Genomic DNA, 20222 nt, shown 5'->3' on the forward strand with positions numbered 1-20222 from the left:
AATTCCTCATTATGAAGTGGAAATAACGCCCTTGCTTCATATTTTGACACAAACGCCTTGGTCATTTGTGCTCCACGTCATTTGTGCTCCTTGTTTGGCGGCATACGCGATGCCGCTCCGCACACTCGAGAAAGGTCATTGAATACCGTAGAATTTGTCGCTGATGTACGAGCTTTGTGTTTATAAAAGCTTGACTTTATTTTGTACTATTGGATAACTCTGTGAACATCTTGCAATGTGCGTCAACACATTTTAGGTAATGACTTTGTATTCAGTCACGATTGCACTGTATATGTAAGGGCCATATATGCCGTGCTTCATATGCACCATAAAATCAGTGCTGCTGCCAGCATTTTCCTTCTGTGGCAGGAGCCACTATAATAGGTCATGCGCCCTTGAAAGGACTGGCTAAAGGGTAAGCTTTCTAGCGTTTCAATGGGAGCCAACTGGGAGGGGGGAACCACTCGAATTATGGAAATTTTTGCCTGGGTGTTTGGGTGTAATTGTGCATAAGCACCCTAACCCCTTTTTCTCGTTTGGGTGTAGTGTGCTTTTACACCCTACACCCTCTTTTTCATTTGGGTGTAATATGCTTTTACACCCAACCACACCCATTGGGTGAAAGTTTGAAATTACACCCATTGTATAGGTGTAATCCTGCTTGGTACACCTATTTTTTGGGGTGTAGGGGTGTGAGTTATAGACACCAAGTTACACCCATACGGGTGTAAAGTGGTTTACAGTGTAGTTACACTGCTTCTCATGAACCGTGGTGATAGCGCAATAGTGATAATGACAGAACACCTGCACCGCCCTGACGAGCAAACGCGCCACGTGGTGTCCCAAGCAGAGGGCCGCCATGGTGGCCTCGTCCAGCACGTGCTCGCCAACGCCTTTCTCGCTCCAAGGGGAAGCCTTGCCCGAAGCCATGACCGCCGGCAGCCGGAGACACGCTCCACGTTCCGTCGCCTCTGCCTCTGCGCACGAAGCGGTTCTCAACGATTACGAATTATTTCTACGAGTGCGCACTAGAACTATGTACGCGTTTTCGATGTGCTAAGGAAACGTGGGTAGACGGTACTTTTTTGAACAAGGTATTGCTCAGGTGAGGCCGTCATCGAGGACCCAGAGAAATCTTCAGATGAATAAAAATGGTTTTGAGCGCATATTGTGGAAACCTCTGAGCCATTAACTGCTGCATACCGGTACACATTCTAGCGTAAGTGTAAACAGGACATAATGAGTCCGTTTCGTAAATTCCCGATTGCGTTAAACGGTGCCAAACTGGCGGGGCCAAAAGAACTATTTCCCCGTCTTGTATTTGTATTTCTCTTGCACATAAATAAAAAATGTCCTTACAAAAATTATTAAATTATTTTAAAAATCCGGAAGATACTTTTGCACGCGCTCGCACTAGCGCATACAGAAAGCAAAAAAGAGCCAATATCATCAACGAACCCGAGCCACTGCATAGATCGTGCACATTCACCACACGTCCTTAGTTTAAAAAAAAACACATTTCACCATAGTGAATTTTGTCCTTACATGAGGCCTTACTTGTCGAGTATTGCCTCACAAACGACTATGAATGATTGCCCGGAGCCTTATGTTTGAGGAGGAGGAATAAACGTTTATTGTACGAAACGTTGTCGCGGTGCTAGTCGCGCTTCTACCCTAGGTGGAAGGTCTCCTCATTCCAGGAACCCTCTGGCCTTCGCTGCCTGCTTGGCCCTGGCGAAGCGTAATTTTTCACTCACAGGTAACCGCCGGGTCGTATTAAAAGCAACACTTGAAAGGGCTTTGTCAAGAACACCGCGACATGCCCAAAATTACACCGCCGGCAAAAAGCGCACATGTGCACCATCTGTCGTAGATAGCTCCAGGCAGTCGACACGTCCATTATGACACTTTTGGCGCAAGAAAATACATGGACAACAACACAATTGGGACACACACAGGCGCAATTTCAGTAACGTAGTATTTTGGGTTTGTTGGTATGACATAATGGGGCTTACAGAGCAAGAAACGACACTGGCCTGTGTGGGTCACTTCTATCTTGGACCGTGTCTTTTTTAAGCGCCATTATGTCATACCGACACGCCCAAAACGCTACGTTACTAAACGTTTATGCGCTGTTACTCATAAGGTCTGGGCTTCACAGCGGCCTGCACAATAACTTCATCAAATGGAATCAAGATATGGTAATCGAAGAACACTGTCAGAATTCCTGCACGCTGCAGGGTTGCATTTGGTACTTGTAATCTGTTTTTCTTTACGCTGCCGTAAGACAGCCCTCACAAAAAAATATGAGCAACACGTCCCTTGCTTCCTCGTCCACCACTCCACGCAGTACTTGCGGGATATGTCATAAAAAGGTTCGATTATTAGCGTTAGATGTCTATGTTCAAACCTCCCTCGCTGAACCGCCGACATTGACGTGAAAGGCGCCGTGACGAAAAAATCCCTATGGGCTCAAAGAAAAATCAGAGGTTGAGATAGAAGCGAACCCAGGTATTCTACGCGGCAGTCAAACATTCTACCAAAAAATCACGCCAGTGCTTGAAACTGCTTTGGACAAAGACCCTATACAGTCGTCATGATGGGCAACAAGTCACATTAACGAATGTAAGTTTGCGTGGCAGAAGCGTAAAATCTCGAGTTGCGGACGCAGAGTCTGACGGACGCTTAAAGGCGAGCAAAAGTCAGCACACATTTTAAAAAGACACAAAGAGAACGTGCTCGCATGAGGCGTTCAAGGGGTCTCTTTAATGCCAAACGTAAGTAGGGCGTGTCCAGATAAGATTGAACACGAGGTCCCGGTCACCATTCCCGATTTTGATGAAATTCACTGTACGTCTAGGCATTACACACAGAACAATGGTTTCGAAGTTAGTATTGAAAAAAAAATTGTTTGCCTGAAAAAAATATAAACATTTTCGCCGCAAAAAAGCACTTTTCCGCCAATTTCGCGATTTCTGAATTTTGAGCCTACCTAGGGAAAAAACAGTGTACTTCTTGGTCACAATATTTATTCCCCTCAAAGAACAAGTGTAGTAAAATCTTCTGAGTCTATTATTTCCCTGCTTGTCGAAGCACTTATGAAGAGAGAACACACAAACTAGGCAAATCCCACAAAATACCTGTACTTCATGAATTTATTGCTGCAGACAAGTTAGAGTGAGGATAATAAAAATCGGTACATAATAACTTTAATACCTTCGCTCTCTTTTAAAATAATTGCCATGGATTTAGCGCGCTCCGTTTTACTCAATAACTGGGCTGAAACGTAAGCAATTTACTAAAAACGCCGAACTTTGAAAAAAATTTCCTTAAAAATGCCATTTTTAATTTTTTTTTTCAATCCCTCTCATTGAAGTCAAGAACACCATCTACCATTCTGCATAAAAAAACGTTGCATTATTTTGGTTGCTAACAAGTTAAAATGCGTCAAATATGACCAAGTCAGCCTAGCGGCAACGTCCTTCGTTATGTGCTGAAACTCGGATATAAGTTGTTGAAAATACTAGTACGTGAAATAATCCCAAATCAGCAGCTCCACAGAAACAAATTCGCAGCCAGGTATCATGGTTCAGCAAGCTTTTTCTTGCGACCAGCCGCTTGACAAACCCGCCGCAGCGACCGCTCGATGCTGCGGGCGCTCACATTACACGAGTGTCGCTTCGACAACAAATGAGCTCCGTTGCGCACCAAACTACGCTCAGAGGACGAACGAGAGGAGGAATGCATCACTGTGAAAGTTAAAGGTTGTTAAGTGCTAACAAATGTCATAATATGGAGCACAAACTCTGCCGGCAATTTCGCAGTGAGCGCCTTCAATACAGCCCGCGTGTATTTTAAATGTGAAGCATTTCTTAGCGAACCTCAGGCACTTTGGCCGTTTCTATCTGCGTATCTACCTATCTATCTAGCCGCCTACGTCTGGGCGCTCTCCTGGTCGTCTCCATAACTTGTAATATACCAAAATTGGCATAGCAGGGGATCAATCCATGACGAACACGATTCACTGGTCTTGACATGAATAACGCAAACTACCTGTCCCGTACGTCATGAAACCCTTCCTCTCAGTCACGTGTGGCACATACCCACATATCAGAGTTCACGTTATGCGGGTATGTGCCACAGGTGATACAGAGTCTCAATCAACACAGTAACGGCGAACACACACATTGACACGCAAGGAAAGAGATAATAACAATAATTGTTGGGGTTTTATGTCCAAAAACTACGATATCATTATGAGAGACGCCATAGCGAAGGGCTCCGGAAATTTTGACCATCTGATATTGTTTGACGTGCACCAAGATCGCAGTACACGAGTATCTAGCATTTTGCCTTCATCGAAATGTGACCGCCGCAGCCGGGATCGAATCCGCGACCTTCAGGTCAGCAGCCGAGCACCGTAACCGCTACACCACCGCGGGCCGACGCAAAGAAAGTGAGGGATCTGAAGACAGGACACCCCTGGATGACGCTCATCTACCATACACTCGTCCACGTGGTCAGCAACGTGGACTACGTGGATTACAAAACAAAACCGCGGTGAACGCTTCCCTACAATAAATCTGCCGAGAGAACCAGGGCTCTCATCATTACCGGTGACTTCAACATTGATTTATCAAGACCCAACAACGCCTGGTCTTTATACTGCGTGAAAGAAGGCTTGAATATGCACAGGACATCAAGAAACCTCGCTGCCACGTCCAGGACAGGAGGTGTAATAGATCATTTCATCGTAAGAGGCATCCAGGATTTGCGCCAGCTGCACAATACCTCGCACTTCACTGCACTTAGACCCCTCGTAGCCGCGATCACGAACGGATCCGATAACAAGTCCGGTCCAGCTGCTGGTGCTCACTGATCACGGTGATGATGACCTTCTTCAAAACCTGTGAAGAACCCCTCATACACATACACACAGGTTCGTGAAACGTGCGTGCGTTCTCCGTCATAACGCATAAGTATAAGCATAACTGTAATGCAACTCTAATAACAACTGCAACTGTTGCGCCTGCGCGTGCCACTCGGCTGCGTACCATATATCTGGGGAAACTTTCCTAAATGAAGATCAATTGCGAGTAGCGCCTGTCCTGTCCATCTGTGTTCCTTCTTTGTCCTGTTCGGATTCGCACTATCCACTATCGAAGCATATAAGCACTACATATCAGCTTACCGCGTCTGGTGTTGGTAACATCCATGTTGCTGTTGGCATCGTTACGAAACTGTTAACAACTGGTTATATAATACATATGCGACTTTTCAACATATGAGTGTGCATATACCACTTCCACATTTCTCTAGCGTCATTCCGTAACGTTTCGCTCAATGGGAAAAATTACGCCACAGTCACCATCCCGCGCATGCTTCGCATACCATCGATTCCCACGGTACGTGAGATCTGCCGAATTTTTTTTTATTTTTCCCTGCTGTTATGCCCGCAGCCGAAATATATCGTGATAAACGCTCCGCTTGCGTTGAATATTATATCTGCGGACACACAACAATACAGTATTGTAAAAGCGGTGCTTTATTGAAGCAAAGGACTTGGACACACTTCTTCTCACAGCCGGCTGACACAAGTGCTGCACGTGATGGAGAACAACTGCAGTTTGAGTTGTTCGACCATTGGAAGCACGTATGACAGCGTTCTTTAGATGTCAATCGCTTGCTCTTGTGTCACATGTTGCTGATAGATTGAAACTAATTATCTTTAGGCCATTCAGAAGAGAGGAAGCAACACATGAGCGCATTACTGGAGGCTCTCACTGCGAAATTGCCGGACAGAGTTTTCGTTGCATATTATGACATTTGTTGGCACTCCAGCCTTTCACTTTGACAGTGATGCATTACTTCTCTCGTTCGTACTCTGAGCGTAGTTTGGTAAGCAAGCGGAGCTCATTCGCAGTCGAAGCGACACTCGTGTAATGTGAGCGCCCGCAGCATCGACCGGTCACTGCTGCAGGTTTATCAAGCGGCTGATCGCAAGACAAAGCTTGCTGAACCATGACACGTGGCTGCGAATTTGTTGCTGTGGAGCTTCTGATTTTTGATTATGTCATGTACAAGTGTTTTCAACAACTTATATCCGAGTTTCAGCACATAACGAACGACGTGGTCGTTAGGCTGACTTGGTCACATTTGACGCATTTTAACTTGTTAGCAACCAAAATAATGGAATGTTTTTTTATGCACAATGGTAGATGATGTCCTTGACTTCAATAAGAGGGATTTAAAAAAAAATAAAAATGGGTTTTTGAGAAAACTGTTTTCAAAGTTCGGCGTTTTTGGTAAATTGCTTACGTTTCAGCCCCGTTATCGAGTAAAACGGAGTGCGATAAAGCCATGAAAATTATTTTAAAAGAGAGCGAATGTATTAAAGTTATTATGTACCGATTTTTATTATCCTCACTTTAACTTGTCTGCAGCAATAAATTCCTGAAATACAGGTATTTTGTGCGATACGCCAAGTTCGTGAGCTTTTTCTTCATAAGTGCTTCGACAAGCAAGAGAAATAATACACTCATAGGATTATATGTCACTTGTTCTTTGAGGTGAATAAATATTGTGACCAAGAAGTACACTGTTTTTTACCTAGGTCGCTCAAAATTCAGAAATCGCGAAATTGGTGGAAAAGTGCTTTTTGCGGCCAGTTTGCATATTTTATTCAGGCAAATAATTTTTTTTTTCAATACTAAGTTCGAAACCATTGCTCTGGGTGTAATGCCTAAACGCGCAGTAAATTTAATCAAAATCGGGAATGGTGACCGGGACCTAGTGTTCGATCTTATCTGGATACACCCAGTAGTTGTTTCTTGTGGCTCATTTATCTTACATGAGTGCAGCCACGCTTTCGCCTTCTTGTGTTACAAAAGTGCGGCAGCTACATTTTCGATGGAGGCGAAAATGTTTGACGCCCGTGTACTTAGATTTAGGTGCACGTTAAAGAACCCCAGGTATTATTATTATTATTATTATTATTATTATTATTATTATTATTATTATTATTATTATTATTATTATTATTATTATTATTATTATTATTATTATTATTATTATGTTACAAAAGTGTAATGCCTGCCGAACTTTTCTTTTTCACAGACCCCACTTGACAACAGCAGTGAAACTAGGATTTCACGCTTCGCGCTTATCTTCACATATACGCCGAATATTATCCAGAGTCTACGGTACACAAAATTTTAACCACTTCAGTCATTCGAACCATGCCGCAGATATTTCTTGCTGAGAACTTTGTCAGTATCATGAAAGCATTGTGACTGAAAAACAGTACCATGCATCCTGTTCCGTTTTCGTGTGCACATTCTGTGAACTCGTCCGCTCATTGATTTCACATCTCGCCAGTATGACAAACCATAATTAGTCAATGGTGTAAGCTAAGAGACAAAGGTCCGATCTGATCATAATGCATGCCGTAACGGGGCAGTGTAAATTATTTCTGAACAGCTGGAGTTCCTTGACGTGCGCCTAAACGTACACGGACACAACTGTTCTTGCACTGCGCCCCCACCAAAATGTGATCGCGGCGCACCGCGCCAGCAACCGAACCCGCGACTTCCTGCTTAACAGCGCAACGCCATTGCTTTTAAGCCATCGGGGTAGGGGCGGCTGAACTGAAAATGCAAACGAAAATGTATGACGGCAAGTTCCTAGCAATTATTTACTCTGCCGTTGCTACGCCGTCACAAACACGCTACGGAGCAAGCTGTGAAGACCCACAGACGGCGAACACATATATCGCCCCAGGCACATCTATCCTACATCACTCTGAGAGCATAAGTTACAAAGTGGCAGTTCGAGTATGTGATAGCTAAATACTTCGACGCACTCCTTTTATTGGGAATGCACGGGAGGAGCCGCTTTTCTACACTTTTTGCGTCGCTCAAGGATCGTATCACTGCATTTCCTATAGACGGTTCGGCAGCTCCACCGTAAGGGTTACCTATGTCATGCACTGTAGACACACTGCTAGTGGCGCACATAAAACTTTTGAACACTTGAGTGGCTCTTATACAAATGAGTAAGCACTACGACCGGAGACCCAGCTGGACTCTAACAGTGACTACACGTATAAAACGAGCTTAAGAAACGAACTCTCTATTTTTGTTTTTGCAATTTTCACTTTCCTTTTACTGTGTGTCCGCTTTTCCTGGACATTGCAAAGCAGCTCAAGTGTAGTACATCCTTAGTGTTTGTTTGCGAAACGCCTAATCGCTATGAAGGTTGACTCTTCCCAATAAACCTGAAGTCACTTCCGAAACTGCATGCAGTTGCACGGGTGTTGGTTAAATAAAACGACATGTAAGGTTAAGATATGCGTTGTATACTCTTTAAGCCAGTAGGAACAAAATCGTAAGCATAACTCCCTCAGATTAACGAGTCGCACGTGTAGAGTTCTTTCGCCTCGGCATATTAGGTTTGTTACTTCTGGAACATTACAAATCATAACTCGACCTTTAGCGAAACATTTGACATTTTTCAATTTTCTCGTTGTTTTACAAAAGCACTTCCTGAATTGACCTACGCTTTTGCAATGATTCTTTGCTGTGTTGGAAATTAAAAACTATACACTTGTACCTAGCCACTCGGGACTATAGAATATAATAACTATCTTAATGGGAACACCTGAGGAAGTTTTCGGCACTGATGATGTCTTCCTCACCCTCGGCGCAGCTTACGTAGGATGCACCTTGTGTAGGTGTGTCTATTTGCATACGAAAGTTTCATTTGGGGAACGTGACGTCCTAAAGGTGAGGTTTTTCGCTCGTTCATGCTACTCTTACCATAACGGAAGTCCAGCAGCAGGAACCACGCGAGAGCGTAATACGCCCTCGCCCTCATGACAACCGCATGTCTCCTCCCTGACAAGCAGCCCTGCAAGATCAGAACGAGGGTCTTTAGTCAGACAAAAAATGCCAGGCTTGCGCAAACCACGCAGCACAGTCAAAGCGTAATGTGGCGGAGCACTCTTCATATAGGTTGTTGTAAACTCTCTTAGGGTGCCTATTATAGCAAGAACAGTTAGGAGGTGCCCACTACGCAATAAACCATCACATTTTCGCGAAGTAGCGAAGCATTCACTACGCGTTTCTAAAGCACTACGCACACCTACGTAACGGTACATTTTGTTGTTGCTATGGTGGATGGTGGTGAAAATGATGAAGCATTGCGGGGCTTTACAATGGCTGGGAAGCTTTAAAACACCCCCTCGTTACGCTATACGCCTGGCCTAACGCCTGGTACAATTCTAGTCTTCTGTCAGGCAATATCACATCTGTTAACGCGTTTCCTTGACATCCAAGAAAGTTTAGAGCACTTACGTGGCTCGGGCAATGTGTACGGACATTGCCCGTACAGTACTAGAACATTGTTCCCACTCGCAGGAACAAGTGGCAGTGGTAAATGTAATATATAAGGGCCAGGATAAAAGTAACAGTTATATATATAATGGCGGGGATAAAAGCAATTTAGATAACTATAGACCGGTTTCGATTTTGCAAGTTTTTTATGGGGTGCGAAAGACTTATTTTCATTCGGATGCTTATTTTGTTAAATTAACATAAAGGTGTTACGTTGTAAAGGTCTGGTTTTCAGTGAGGCCTGTCAACCGAAAGGGCCTTACTTCACCAAAAAGAATCGATTCTAAAGAATACGGAAGCAAAAAAAAAAACTTACCTTAGGAATATTCCTAGATTTCTCTAAGGGCATTCGACAGAATAAATCCCGATACTATGCTAGAAAAACTTCACTGTTATGGCATTCGTGGTGTCGTTTGTATCCTAATAAGAAGCTATTGATCTAATCGGGAACAGTGTGTATCAATCAACCGAGAGCAATCATCATCCATGAAAGTTAGGAATGGTGTACCTCAAGGCAGCATTCTGGGACCCCTATTATTTAATATTTTCAATAATGATGTTGTGAAAATTGACAGCTAAAGAATATGTATTCTATGCGGATGATACTAATATATTTTTTTCTGGTGAAACGCCTGATGACATCACTGTTTCTTCTAATGAAGTACTAAATAAAATATAGGTATGGACTGTGGCAAATTCACTACGTAATAATTGTTTTAAAGCAAGGCTGTACTGTTCCGTGCGAAGTCCAAATCATAGGAAACGTCTCACAAGCTAAACCTTGATAACAATGAAATAACGGGAATATTTAGGTCACTTTTTGGTTGTTTGAAATAGTGCTTATATATCTTTGCGCTTTCTTCTGCTATTAAGCTCAGTTGTTAGATCGCGCCATGTCGTTCACTCCTTCCTGTCCTTAATTATTATTATTTATTATTAATATTTTATTTTATTTCATTTTATTGTCGTTTTCAGATTGAATGGAAGTTTATCGTCGAGTGAGCACCGTGGTGGAGAGGATTCTATGAACGCTTAGTCAGATCCGTCAAGCTAGCCTTGAAGGAAACGGTCGGACAGAATAGCCTCAAGAAGGACGAACTTGTAACGACTCTAACGGAAGTTGAGGCCGTGCTAAACTCCAGGCCAATCACGTACGTGTACAGTGACGTCAGAGATCCCGAACCCCTCACATCAGCGCATTTCTTTAGAGGGAAACTGCTGATCTCTGTTCCAAGCTCGAATTCATCCGAGCTACTCTCAGTGTCATCACACCGATTGAACTAATTATGGAAGCAGCGAGAGGTCAATCAAGAAAACTTTTGAAAACGACGGGCAGAAGAATACCTTCAAGAACTGCAATCATCCCGCGAGCAAAAGCCAACTATAGAAGTGAACACTGGAGACGTCGCACTCCTTAAAGACAGCCTACAACCGCGCCAACTGTGGAAGCTAGCCAGAATGAGCGAAGTCCACGCTGGTCGCGATGCGAAAATAAGATCACGCACAATCAGACTTGCAGATGGAACGCATCCGCAACGACCTACTAAGCTGCTCTACCCTTGGACGTTCACCAGCTTGCATGAACTTTGCTTTGCGCGGGGCAGATTGTGCAACTTCCGAGGAAGAAGCTCCTGCGTGCGCCAGCGGCGTAGATGCTCGAAACCCTGTTCGGCCTTGCCTGTATACCCGTATATCATGGATGAGTTTTCTACCTCATTAAAGCCTTCAACTTATCTACCGAAGGTGTTTGTCTCTTCATATTATTTTTGCCTTTCGCAGGTTTGCGTGTCTGTATAACCTGCACTATTCTCATGCATGACGACAGAAACCATTCTGGAATGTCGTCCTGAGAGGGCATCGCGGGTGAAGGTGCCGGTCTTTCCTTTCTCTCCTTCTCCTTCCTTTTGAATTAGTGTGTCTCGCATGAACATGTGTTTTAAAATGTGAGTCGGCTATTGTAATCAATTATTGTATTAAGCGTTTTGTAGCCACCACCACCTCTTTCCAATGTATGTTGTCACGTGGTCGTGACGGTGAAGAAAATAGTCGGGCTGTTAAGGACGAAACTCTTTATATGGCGAACTTGTGCCCAGGAAATGAAAAGTAAAAGTACAAGCATACACACTGTACACTGATAGCGGCGATCACATTCGTCGGCAGTCGGTCATCTGATAGTCTTTGAAACGCGTCGGCTTTTATACACGCCCGAACGAACCTTCCAGCGTTATCGCCAGTTAGATCCAGGATAAACTCAGCAACTCGCGACGAGCGCCTAATCTTAACAAAACACTCTGAAACAATCGCGAAGTTTTCCAAACATGCCAAGCGGTGGTTACTCACGTAACAGGTCAGGGGTGAGGACCCAGAGAAGCGGATAGTCGCTTCTATCCTCACCCCTTCCCTCAACGCTGTGTTGGTGTAGTTTATTATTATTATTATTATTATTATATTATTATTATTATTATTATTATTATTATTATTATTATTATTATTATTATTATTATTATTATTATGTGCAAGGAGTTTAACGAACAATATTGCTTGACCAGTCACTGTTAAGAGCCACAATACTTATGCGTAGTGACTACTCCGCTCACCACCATCAAAAATTTGGCCACCGTCCTCAGTTGTATACTGCCATCTCCGCATGGTTTTATTTGAGAAGTTGCTAGTTTCGACTAGTAGCTTTCTTATTACGCAGAGCGCACAGCCTTAGAAGTGTCAATGATGATATGTGGGTTTTAATGGCACAAGGGCCAGCTCTGGACAAATATCGCCAAGATATGTTATGAGCCTTAGAAGTGTACACAAAGGCAAGGAGAGGAAGAGTAAAGACGCCGTCCTGCAGTGAAATTCACCTGAATTTGTTTCAGCCATCGTAGGGGCATGATTCACGCGAAGGCTGCGGGGAGGTACCAGGCTCAGATAAAGGACAAGCTCTTTATTTTTCATCTTTCACGCTAGGGGCATGGATGTGGACAATTCATGATTGTTTTTATTTTATTTTATTTTGCCTTTACCTACTTGCGCTCAGCTATAATATTAAGACGGTGTAAACATTTCAGTTGGTTCGGGTATCATCGTTTGTCCAGGATCATGATCCTCGCTTCAGCTTTCAGGCTTCTCTGACTCAAATTCTGGTCGCGACCTCTTTCATGACCTTCTTCGCTGTCATTAAGGCTGCTCACCGTTAACTCCTTTTTTATTATTTCTCTTCTTTCCATTTGCAGCCAGCTACGAGACTGCGAAGGTGTAATCGTGCCACTGCGCCACATGTCGTCAGCTCATTGGTCTAGGGATATTATTCTCGCTTCACCTTTGGAAGGTTCTTGGTTCCAATCTTGGACAAGCCCTTTCCTTATTTTTCCCCGTCATTCTGGATGTGGAACATTAATTGACTTTAGAACTTTATGCCACATTGTTGCATTTTGTACATATGTGAAAAAAATGTTCTCAATGTGTATTGCATTTTGCAATGGTTATTTTCATTTTGCTCTGTATTATATTTTCAATACTTTGTCAAAACATCAATGATGTAAGTCTTAGTATCGTTTCTTCTGCGAATGTTTTTATTGCTGCTGACTGTACGGTCCCCAGGTCCTGTCAATATGTTTTCGACAGCATTTTGCATGGTGGAATCCCCCAACTTTTTGCTTTGAAAGTAAAGCTCAATGTAATTCTTCCTTTTCTTTTCTTCCTGTTTGTGGCATACTATGATGTAAACATTCCAGTGGCGTCAATTGTTGTCGGCCCGTTGTCTTTCATTGAAAATGACACAGCGCCCCGCCACAGTGGTCTTGTGGTTATGGCGCTCAACTGCTGACCCGAAGGTCGAGGGATCGAATCCCGGCCGCGGCGGCTGCATTTTCGATGGAGGGGAAAATGTTTGAGGCCCGTGTAGTTAGGTTTAAGTGCACGTTAAAGAACCCCAGGTGGTCGAAATTTCCGGAGCCCTCCTCCACGGCGTCTCTCATAATCATATGGTGGTTTTGGGACGTTAAACCCCAGATATTATTATATTTCCGGCCTGCCAAGATAGCAGGAATGACTAAACGTGCCGCTTTTACTGAGATACGTTGGCTCGTTGGTCTAGGGGTATGATTCTCGCTTAGGGTGCGAGAGGTCCCAGGTTCAAATCCCGGACGAGCCCTTCAACATTCCTTTCTTCTCTGTCGGGCCGGAAGCGGGCCATCCATTTTTATTTTGCATTCAACCTACTTTCGGCCTGCCAAGATAGCAGGTATGACTAAACGTGCCGTTTTTTTTTTCTTTATTCCCGACTTACACATTTGAAGTCACTGGTTACATACATAAAACGCGTCGGCCACGCTTTGGCCAACACGAGATTAAAATTGTTTCATGCAGATTAACTCATCGAGCACAGAAATCGACACTGGTGTGTCAGGGAGCGTGCGAAGCACCTCTCTCAAACGCACCACGCTTTCAATAAAGTGATCACGAACAGGACGAACAACCTGGTGAACATGTTCAAATTCCGTTTTCGTTCTCCACAAGGCGTGGAGGCCCAGGAGCAGAAATAAATCATAAGGAATGCCCTCTGATGCGTCTACCGGCAAGAAGCGTATTCCATACGGGCTGAGGGGCAACTCTTTCTTTAATGTGCGCTGTAGCACATCCCTGTAGAAAATGGGATCCCAACAGTCCAAGAAAACATGTTCTATTGTCTCTGGTGCTTTACATAAATAGCAATTGGTTGTCCAGGGTATGAAGAAGCCTTTATCGCTAAGCGAAGTTTTAACAGGAAGCGTGTTTGTGTGCAATTGAAAGAAGAAGGTTTTAACTGATGGTAGTACCGGCATTTTTTTTACTCTTTTTAAAACGTCCTGTCCTGGGCCTCCAAGGTGTGGAAAGCGGTACAAAGGCACTGGTAGAACGCTTTCAACAAGATCCATATACAATTTTTTCTTGTTAACGGTGCCCAGGTACTCATGAGTGAATCGGCCACTCAGCATCCTATACGAAGCAATCACCTCTCGCAGATACCCGATTACAGGCCCACATATGTTTTCACATGACGCCACAATAAATCGAAGTATGAGTCTCTGTAGCCTCACCTGCATGACAGTGCGGAGAAAAGGGTCATTTTGGTCACGTAGGAAGATGAAACGCGACACAAGCTGTCGCAGAAACAAATGAGCTAAACCGAGCCCACCAAGCTTGACTGGGCGAAACAAATTCATACGACTGGTCCGCTCCCTGGTGGATGCCCAAATGAACACAGCGAAAACCCGGTGAATTCTCTGAATATTCACTCGTGATGCGCATAGCACATTCATCACATACCAGAACTTTGAGATAAGAAACAGGTTACAGACAGTGGCCCGTGAAAATATGGACAGTTGCCTGCCTTTCCATGCTGTAGCCTTTGCTCTTGCACCGCACTTGGTCAGACCAGTACGCATCAGGGTCGCGGTAACTACCGAGTGGCACGCCGAGGTATTGCGTTGGAACTGCCGACCAGCGCAGTCGGGAGAAGTGCTCCGGCGTTGCGTCCCAGTCGCCGTGCCAAAATCCATAACTCTTGTCCCAGTTGATCTGGGCACCAGTGCATTCGCAGAACCTTTCCACAATGGTCGTGGTATACTTAATACTCTCCCTGTCTGAGCAGAAGACGGCGATATCATCTGCGTAAGCTATTATTTTTACATGTGCCGTCTGTAGCCTAAATCCTGTAATAAGTTCGTTGTGAGTGATGGACAGACAGAGCGGTTCGAGGTACAGTGCAAACAAGGACGACAAAGGGCATCCTTGCCTCACCGATGAGCGTACGCGCAGGCTGTCAGTTAGCTCGCCATTAACTATAATGCGTGTAGTGCAGTTACTATACGCCATCCTAACGCCCTCAAGTATGACATGGCCAACATTAGAATGTTCTAATATGCTGAAGAGGATCTGGTGTGAGACGCGGTCGAATGCTTTCGCCAGATCATACTGCATCATCGCCACGTGCTCACCCAGCGCGTCACAGCATTCGAGCACACTTCGCGCAACGTGTACGTTCGTCGCGATACTGCGACCTCTGATCCCGCATGTCTGGTGGGAACCCACCAACGTCGTTATAACCCCTTGGAGCCTTTTTGCTAGTACCTTCATAAATATTTTATAGTCGACGTTTGTAAGACTAAGTGGACGGTAAGATGCTGCAGACAGAAGTTTTGCTGGGTCATCATTTTTTGGGATGAGCACAACGTGCGACGTTGTGAACGACAATGGTACCCGTTTCAAGTCATATGCTTCGACGAAAACTCTCAGCAGCATCTGAGCGACCATGCTCTTGAAAGCTTTATAAAAAACTGCACCGAGGTCATCGGGCATAGGTGCTTTCCCCAGAGTTAACTCGTCGATAGCGTCTTCGATTTCACGTATAGTGATCGGCCATTCGAGGCGTGCCTTAACGTCATCGTCCAGCTTCAGCATAAATCGAAGGAATTCCTTCTGGAAGCCATCTAAGGGGTCTGGTTGGTGGCCTAGCAGGTTATTAAAATGCTCGGCTATCACGCGCTTGATGACCTTGCTACCATACGTGATTTCGTCGCCGTTAACTATCTGACGGGTTTCTTTCTGGCACGCGTATCTTTTTTCGTCAGATAAGGCCCGTTTCGTTGGCCTTTCCCCAACCCATAGTTTATCGGCTCTCGCACGTATGATCGCTGCTTTATATTTTGCAGCGTCGATTTCCTCCAGCTGACATTTCACGTCTCTTAATTCCTTGCTAAAAGTACCGGGCTGGTTGTTTTCCATACTACTAAAAAATTCGAGCTGCTCTCGTAACATTCGCTCAGCTTGGTTCTGTTCATACTTCAGGATGCTACTTCTCTCCATAGCCGTTATTTTAACTCCCTGTTTAAATTCTTGCCATTCAGCTGCCAAACTGCTTGACGGCGCATCGAGTAGCTTCTCCAATTTTACTGCTACTAAGCTTACAAACTGCTCGTCATCAAGTAGCTTAACATTAAACTTCCACAGGTTCCAATTTAAGCGGCTTTTAACCTGCCTTTTTCCTAACCCGGCCATAACTAAACAGTGGTCGCTGAAAGAAACAGGTTTGACATCGTACGCCGTGCACAAAGGTAGAAGTTCTGCTGATACATAAGTTCTATCCAGTCTGGCGTGGCTGTCACGTTGGAAATGAGTGTAAGTTGGCGAATGCCACTGGAATAAACACTGCCAACGTCTTCTAAGCCATTGTCGTGCACTATTTCGGATAGCAACTCGGCACTCTTATCGCTAACTAGAGATTTCTTAGAGCGATCTTCGGCCGCACAGACACAGTTGAAGTCACCTAAGAGCAATACCATTTTCTCGCAGTTTAAGTGCGTTTTGAAGCATTCGAAAAATAATTTGCGCTCTGTTTCCACGTTTGGTGCATACGCGCAGACCGCGCGGTAACACAAACCGGAAAGGCTGAAATCTACGACCAAGAGACGTCCACTTTCGCACGATACAACTGTTTGTACACATATGCCTAAGTTACTACGTACCAAAAGGGCGCAACCGCCCGAACTTCCAACCGCGTGGCAAACACATACCTACATAAAAGTGAGGGCGAAAAACAAACGCCATCCGGTCTGTCGCTTCCTGGCTCTCTATTTTCGTTTCCTAGACTGCAACTAAGTGCAAGTCGTGATCAATAGTAGGCGGCTCACTTGACACTGTCGCCTTCTAGCACCAACCCCTCGAACGTTTAGGGTTGCCACCGGTAGCCAAGTTTCAAAATTCATAGCCATTTCGGTGGAACATTAAGGTCAAACATGGCCAGGGAACGAAGTAATAGAAAGCCTCTTTCAATGAGACACGCTTGGCAAAAACAGCACTTTGGCTTCGCCATGGTACACATATATAGAAAAACACCACCAGCCCCCCTCCCGCTCCCAATCCCTTCCCCGTTAGCCGCTGCCACTACGGAGGCGGGTTTGCCGCCGACCGTCGTGGTTCACCCGGAATGTTCGGCCGTGGTATGAAAGGAAAGCGCCTCACACCTGGCGCTTTAGTCGGTGGCTGGTCCCCACCGCCATCGTCCAGCTGCGGCTCGCCGCTCGTGGTCTGCTCATGCGGCCGTTTCCCAGCCGCCGTGCTAGCTGATCCTTGGGTAGTGTCCATGCACTCATCAGCAGGTTGACTGACACTCGCCTGAGGCACAGGTTCTGATGTGCTAGCCTTCCTCGCCGACGTGGCCGCGGCGGCTCGGGCAGGCGCATCTTCGGGTTCCCTTACAGAGGCCGCGAGAGGATGCTTCTCAGGTTGACCCGGCGGAGGAGAAGACGACGATGACGGTGCACCCTCACGGGCGCTTGTCGGAGACGCCGCTTCCTCCGAGTCCGCCTCATCGATCAGAAGGTCGGCTGAGTCCTCGCTGCTCCCTGGTGCTGTCACGCTGGCGTACGTTCGCTGACACTGGCGGTCTTCGTGACCGAAACGCCGGCAACCCCACACCTTGGTATGCGGCACTCACGGTGGATATGGCCCGTGCCACGACAGCGAAGGCAGAGCGGAGCCCTTCCCGGCACAACAAGTGCACGTTCGCCCGAGACACTTAGCTGGTGTGGAAGGTCATCAATTTTGACCCCGGCGTTCATCTTGAGGGTCACGACTCTAGTTCTGGATACCTTGTCCGCTACTCCCTCGGCACGCCACCGCTCCCTGACGACGTCGGTGACCTTGCCGAAGGGCGCGAGGGCAAGTCGTAAGTCCTCGTCAGGCACGCTATGAAGGAGCCAGTGTACCTTCATTCGAATATCCCTGTTAGCCGGGTCGATGACAATGCAGCGCTTGCCTTTAACTTGCAGCTCACCAGTGTTGACCAACATTTTCGTTGACTCCACATCCTTCATGGTGACGGCCCAGACGTGGATCATGCGATACGCCCCCCAAGGCGATAACCTCGGGAAGTATCGACCGCTGAGCCAGGGCGTCACGAAAGTCTTCAACCTTGTAGGGGCGCGCGCTTACGTCCGCGTGCAAAAAAACTGTATTTAAAACCAACCGACCTGTAGGCAAACTAGGCAGAACAACCTGATACTCATTATCCGTTGTCGAAAACCTGTTCCCGCGGCCAGGCGTGGCCGCTATCGCCGCTCCGTCGGAGCACATAACACGTCCGTACGCTGCCGCGCCCGGACGTGGGACTCAACGTGCCGCTTTCGATGTGAAACGTTGGCTCGTTGGTCTAGGGGTATGATTCTCGCTTAGGGTGCGAGAGGACCCGGGTTCAAATCCCGGACGAGCCCTTCAACATTCCTTTTTTCTCTGTCGGGCCGGAAGCGGACCATCCATTTTCATTTTTATTTTGCATTCAACGTACTTTCGGCCTGCCAAGATAGCCGGAATGACTAAACGTGCCGCTTTTACTGAGATACGTTGCCTCGTTGGCCTAGGGGTATGATTCTCGCTTAGGGTGCGAGAGGTCCCGGCTTCAAATCCCGGACGAGCCCTTCAACATTCCTTTTTTCTCTGTCGGGCCGGAAGCGGGCCATCCATTCTTTATTTTGCATTCAACCTACTTCCGGCCTGCCAAGATAGCAGGAATGACTAAACGTGCCGCTTTTACTGAGATACGTTGGCTCGTTGGTCTAGGGGTATGATTCTCGCTTAAGGTGCGAGAGGTCCCGGGCTCAAATACCGAACGAGCCCTTCACATTTCTTTTTTCTCTGTCGGGCCGGAAGCGGGCCATCCATTTTCATTTTTATTTTGTATTCATCCTACTAACGGCGTGCCAAGATAGGAAGAATGACTAAACGTGCCGCTTTCACAGGGATAAGTTGGCTTTTTGGTCTGGATTCCACTTCCGGCCACCACAGTGAACGGACGTGTAAAGATGAGCTCCCTCGGAGCGGTCTGTTGAAAAGGAAAAGCCGGCTGAAGATTATCAGGTTGTTTTGCCGCATCTGCCCACAGGTGAATCAGTTTTGAATACCGTTTTTTTTTTGCACGGTTGCCTAAAAGCACGGCCTTATCGCGTAGAACATTTCCGTGGCGCTCTTGACAAGATGTCGCTCCTGCCCGAGGTGGTTGTCCTGGGGGCGTACCAGATGAATCACCTGTACGCAGTAACGTTTAAGGACGAGGAAGGGACCACTCAGATAAGTGTTCATGCGTCGTGTGCACCACAACTGTGATGAGCATCAAACGTGTCACCATCGATAAGCCTGTTTCGCACTGCTCGACATACAGACATCAGTAAATTTTTTTTTCTGTGTTAATCACAACTTAGGATGGCTATGAACATTACAAATCCCCTGCGTATCGCAACACTCAACACAAGAGGTCTTTCTGCGCCAAGGCGGCAATGACAACTAAGTCGATTTATGTTAGAAAATGAAATCCATTTTTTAGCGGTCCAGGAGACCAAAATTGAAAGCGAAGAACTAACTGATCGAATGGTTCAAGTATTTCGTGAAAGATATAATGTATGTGTGAGTCACGCAGTTGGAAGGTCTGGAGGCTGTGCTATATTTATCCGCAAGAGCGTTGGCATTGTCGAGTCAGTGTTATCTTGTGCAAGCGGCCGCATGATTGTTTGTGATAATAATACTTTTGGAAGTCCTGTGCGTGTAGTTTGCATTTATGCACCGAATAGAGTATGTGACCGAGAAGTTTTTTTTAATAGCATTCGCCCTATACTAGAATGTGGAAGAAATGTGTTCTTGCTTGGTGATTTCAATTGTGTCTGTAGACCTGAAGACAGAACGAACAACCACAACCAAAGAGATAAGAGCGCGGATGTGTTACGAGAATGACAGATAAAATGAACTCGAAGATATAGGTTCAATGCTGACACATGTCCAGAAAGCAAGATACACTCACTTTCA

At 45.7% G+C, this 20222-nt stretch overlaps 1 protein-coding gene and 2 non-coding genes across 3 annotated transcripts in view; 2 read left to right on the top strand and 1 right to left on the bottom strand.

The window, feature by feature from the left end:
* The window catches only part of LOC119392754 (uncharacterized), a 49179-nt gene extending 40277 nt beyond the window's left edge, over positions 1-8902 (bottom strand). The window contains exons 1-2 of the mRNA XM_037659714.2: positions 8817-8902; positions 805-977 (exon numbers count right to left, since the gene is read on the bottom strand). Of these exons, the coding sequence (XP_037515642.1) occupies positions 805-977; positions 8817-8874 (231 nt within the window). The 5' untranslated portion in view covers positions 8875-8902. The remainder of the gene's footprint in view (positions 1-804; positions 978-8816) is intronic.
* Positions 8903-13470: 4568 nt separating this feature from the next.
* Trnap-agg (transfer RNA proline (anticodon AGG)) lies at positions 13471-13542 on the top strand. Its single transcript has one exon. It is a non-coding gene; the product is annotated as a tRNA-Pro (tRNA).
* Positions 13543-18568: 5026 nt separating this feature from the next.
* Positions 18569-18640, top strand: Trnap-agg (transfer RNA proline (anticodon AGG)). The gene has a single exon. It is a non-coding gene; the product is annotated as a tRNA-Pro (tRNA).
* Positions 18641-20222: the final 1582 nt, after the last annotated feature.

This window comes from Rhipicephalus sanguineus, chromosome 1 (assembly GCF_013339695.2).
Source record: "Rhipicephalus sanguineus isolate Rsan-2018 chromosome 1, BIME_Rsan_1.4, whole genome shotgun sequence".
Lineage (NCBI taxonomy): Eukaryota > Metazoa > Arthropoda > Arachnida > Ixodida > Ixodidae > Rhipicephalus > Rhipicephalus sanguineus.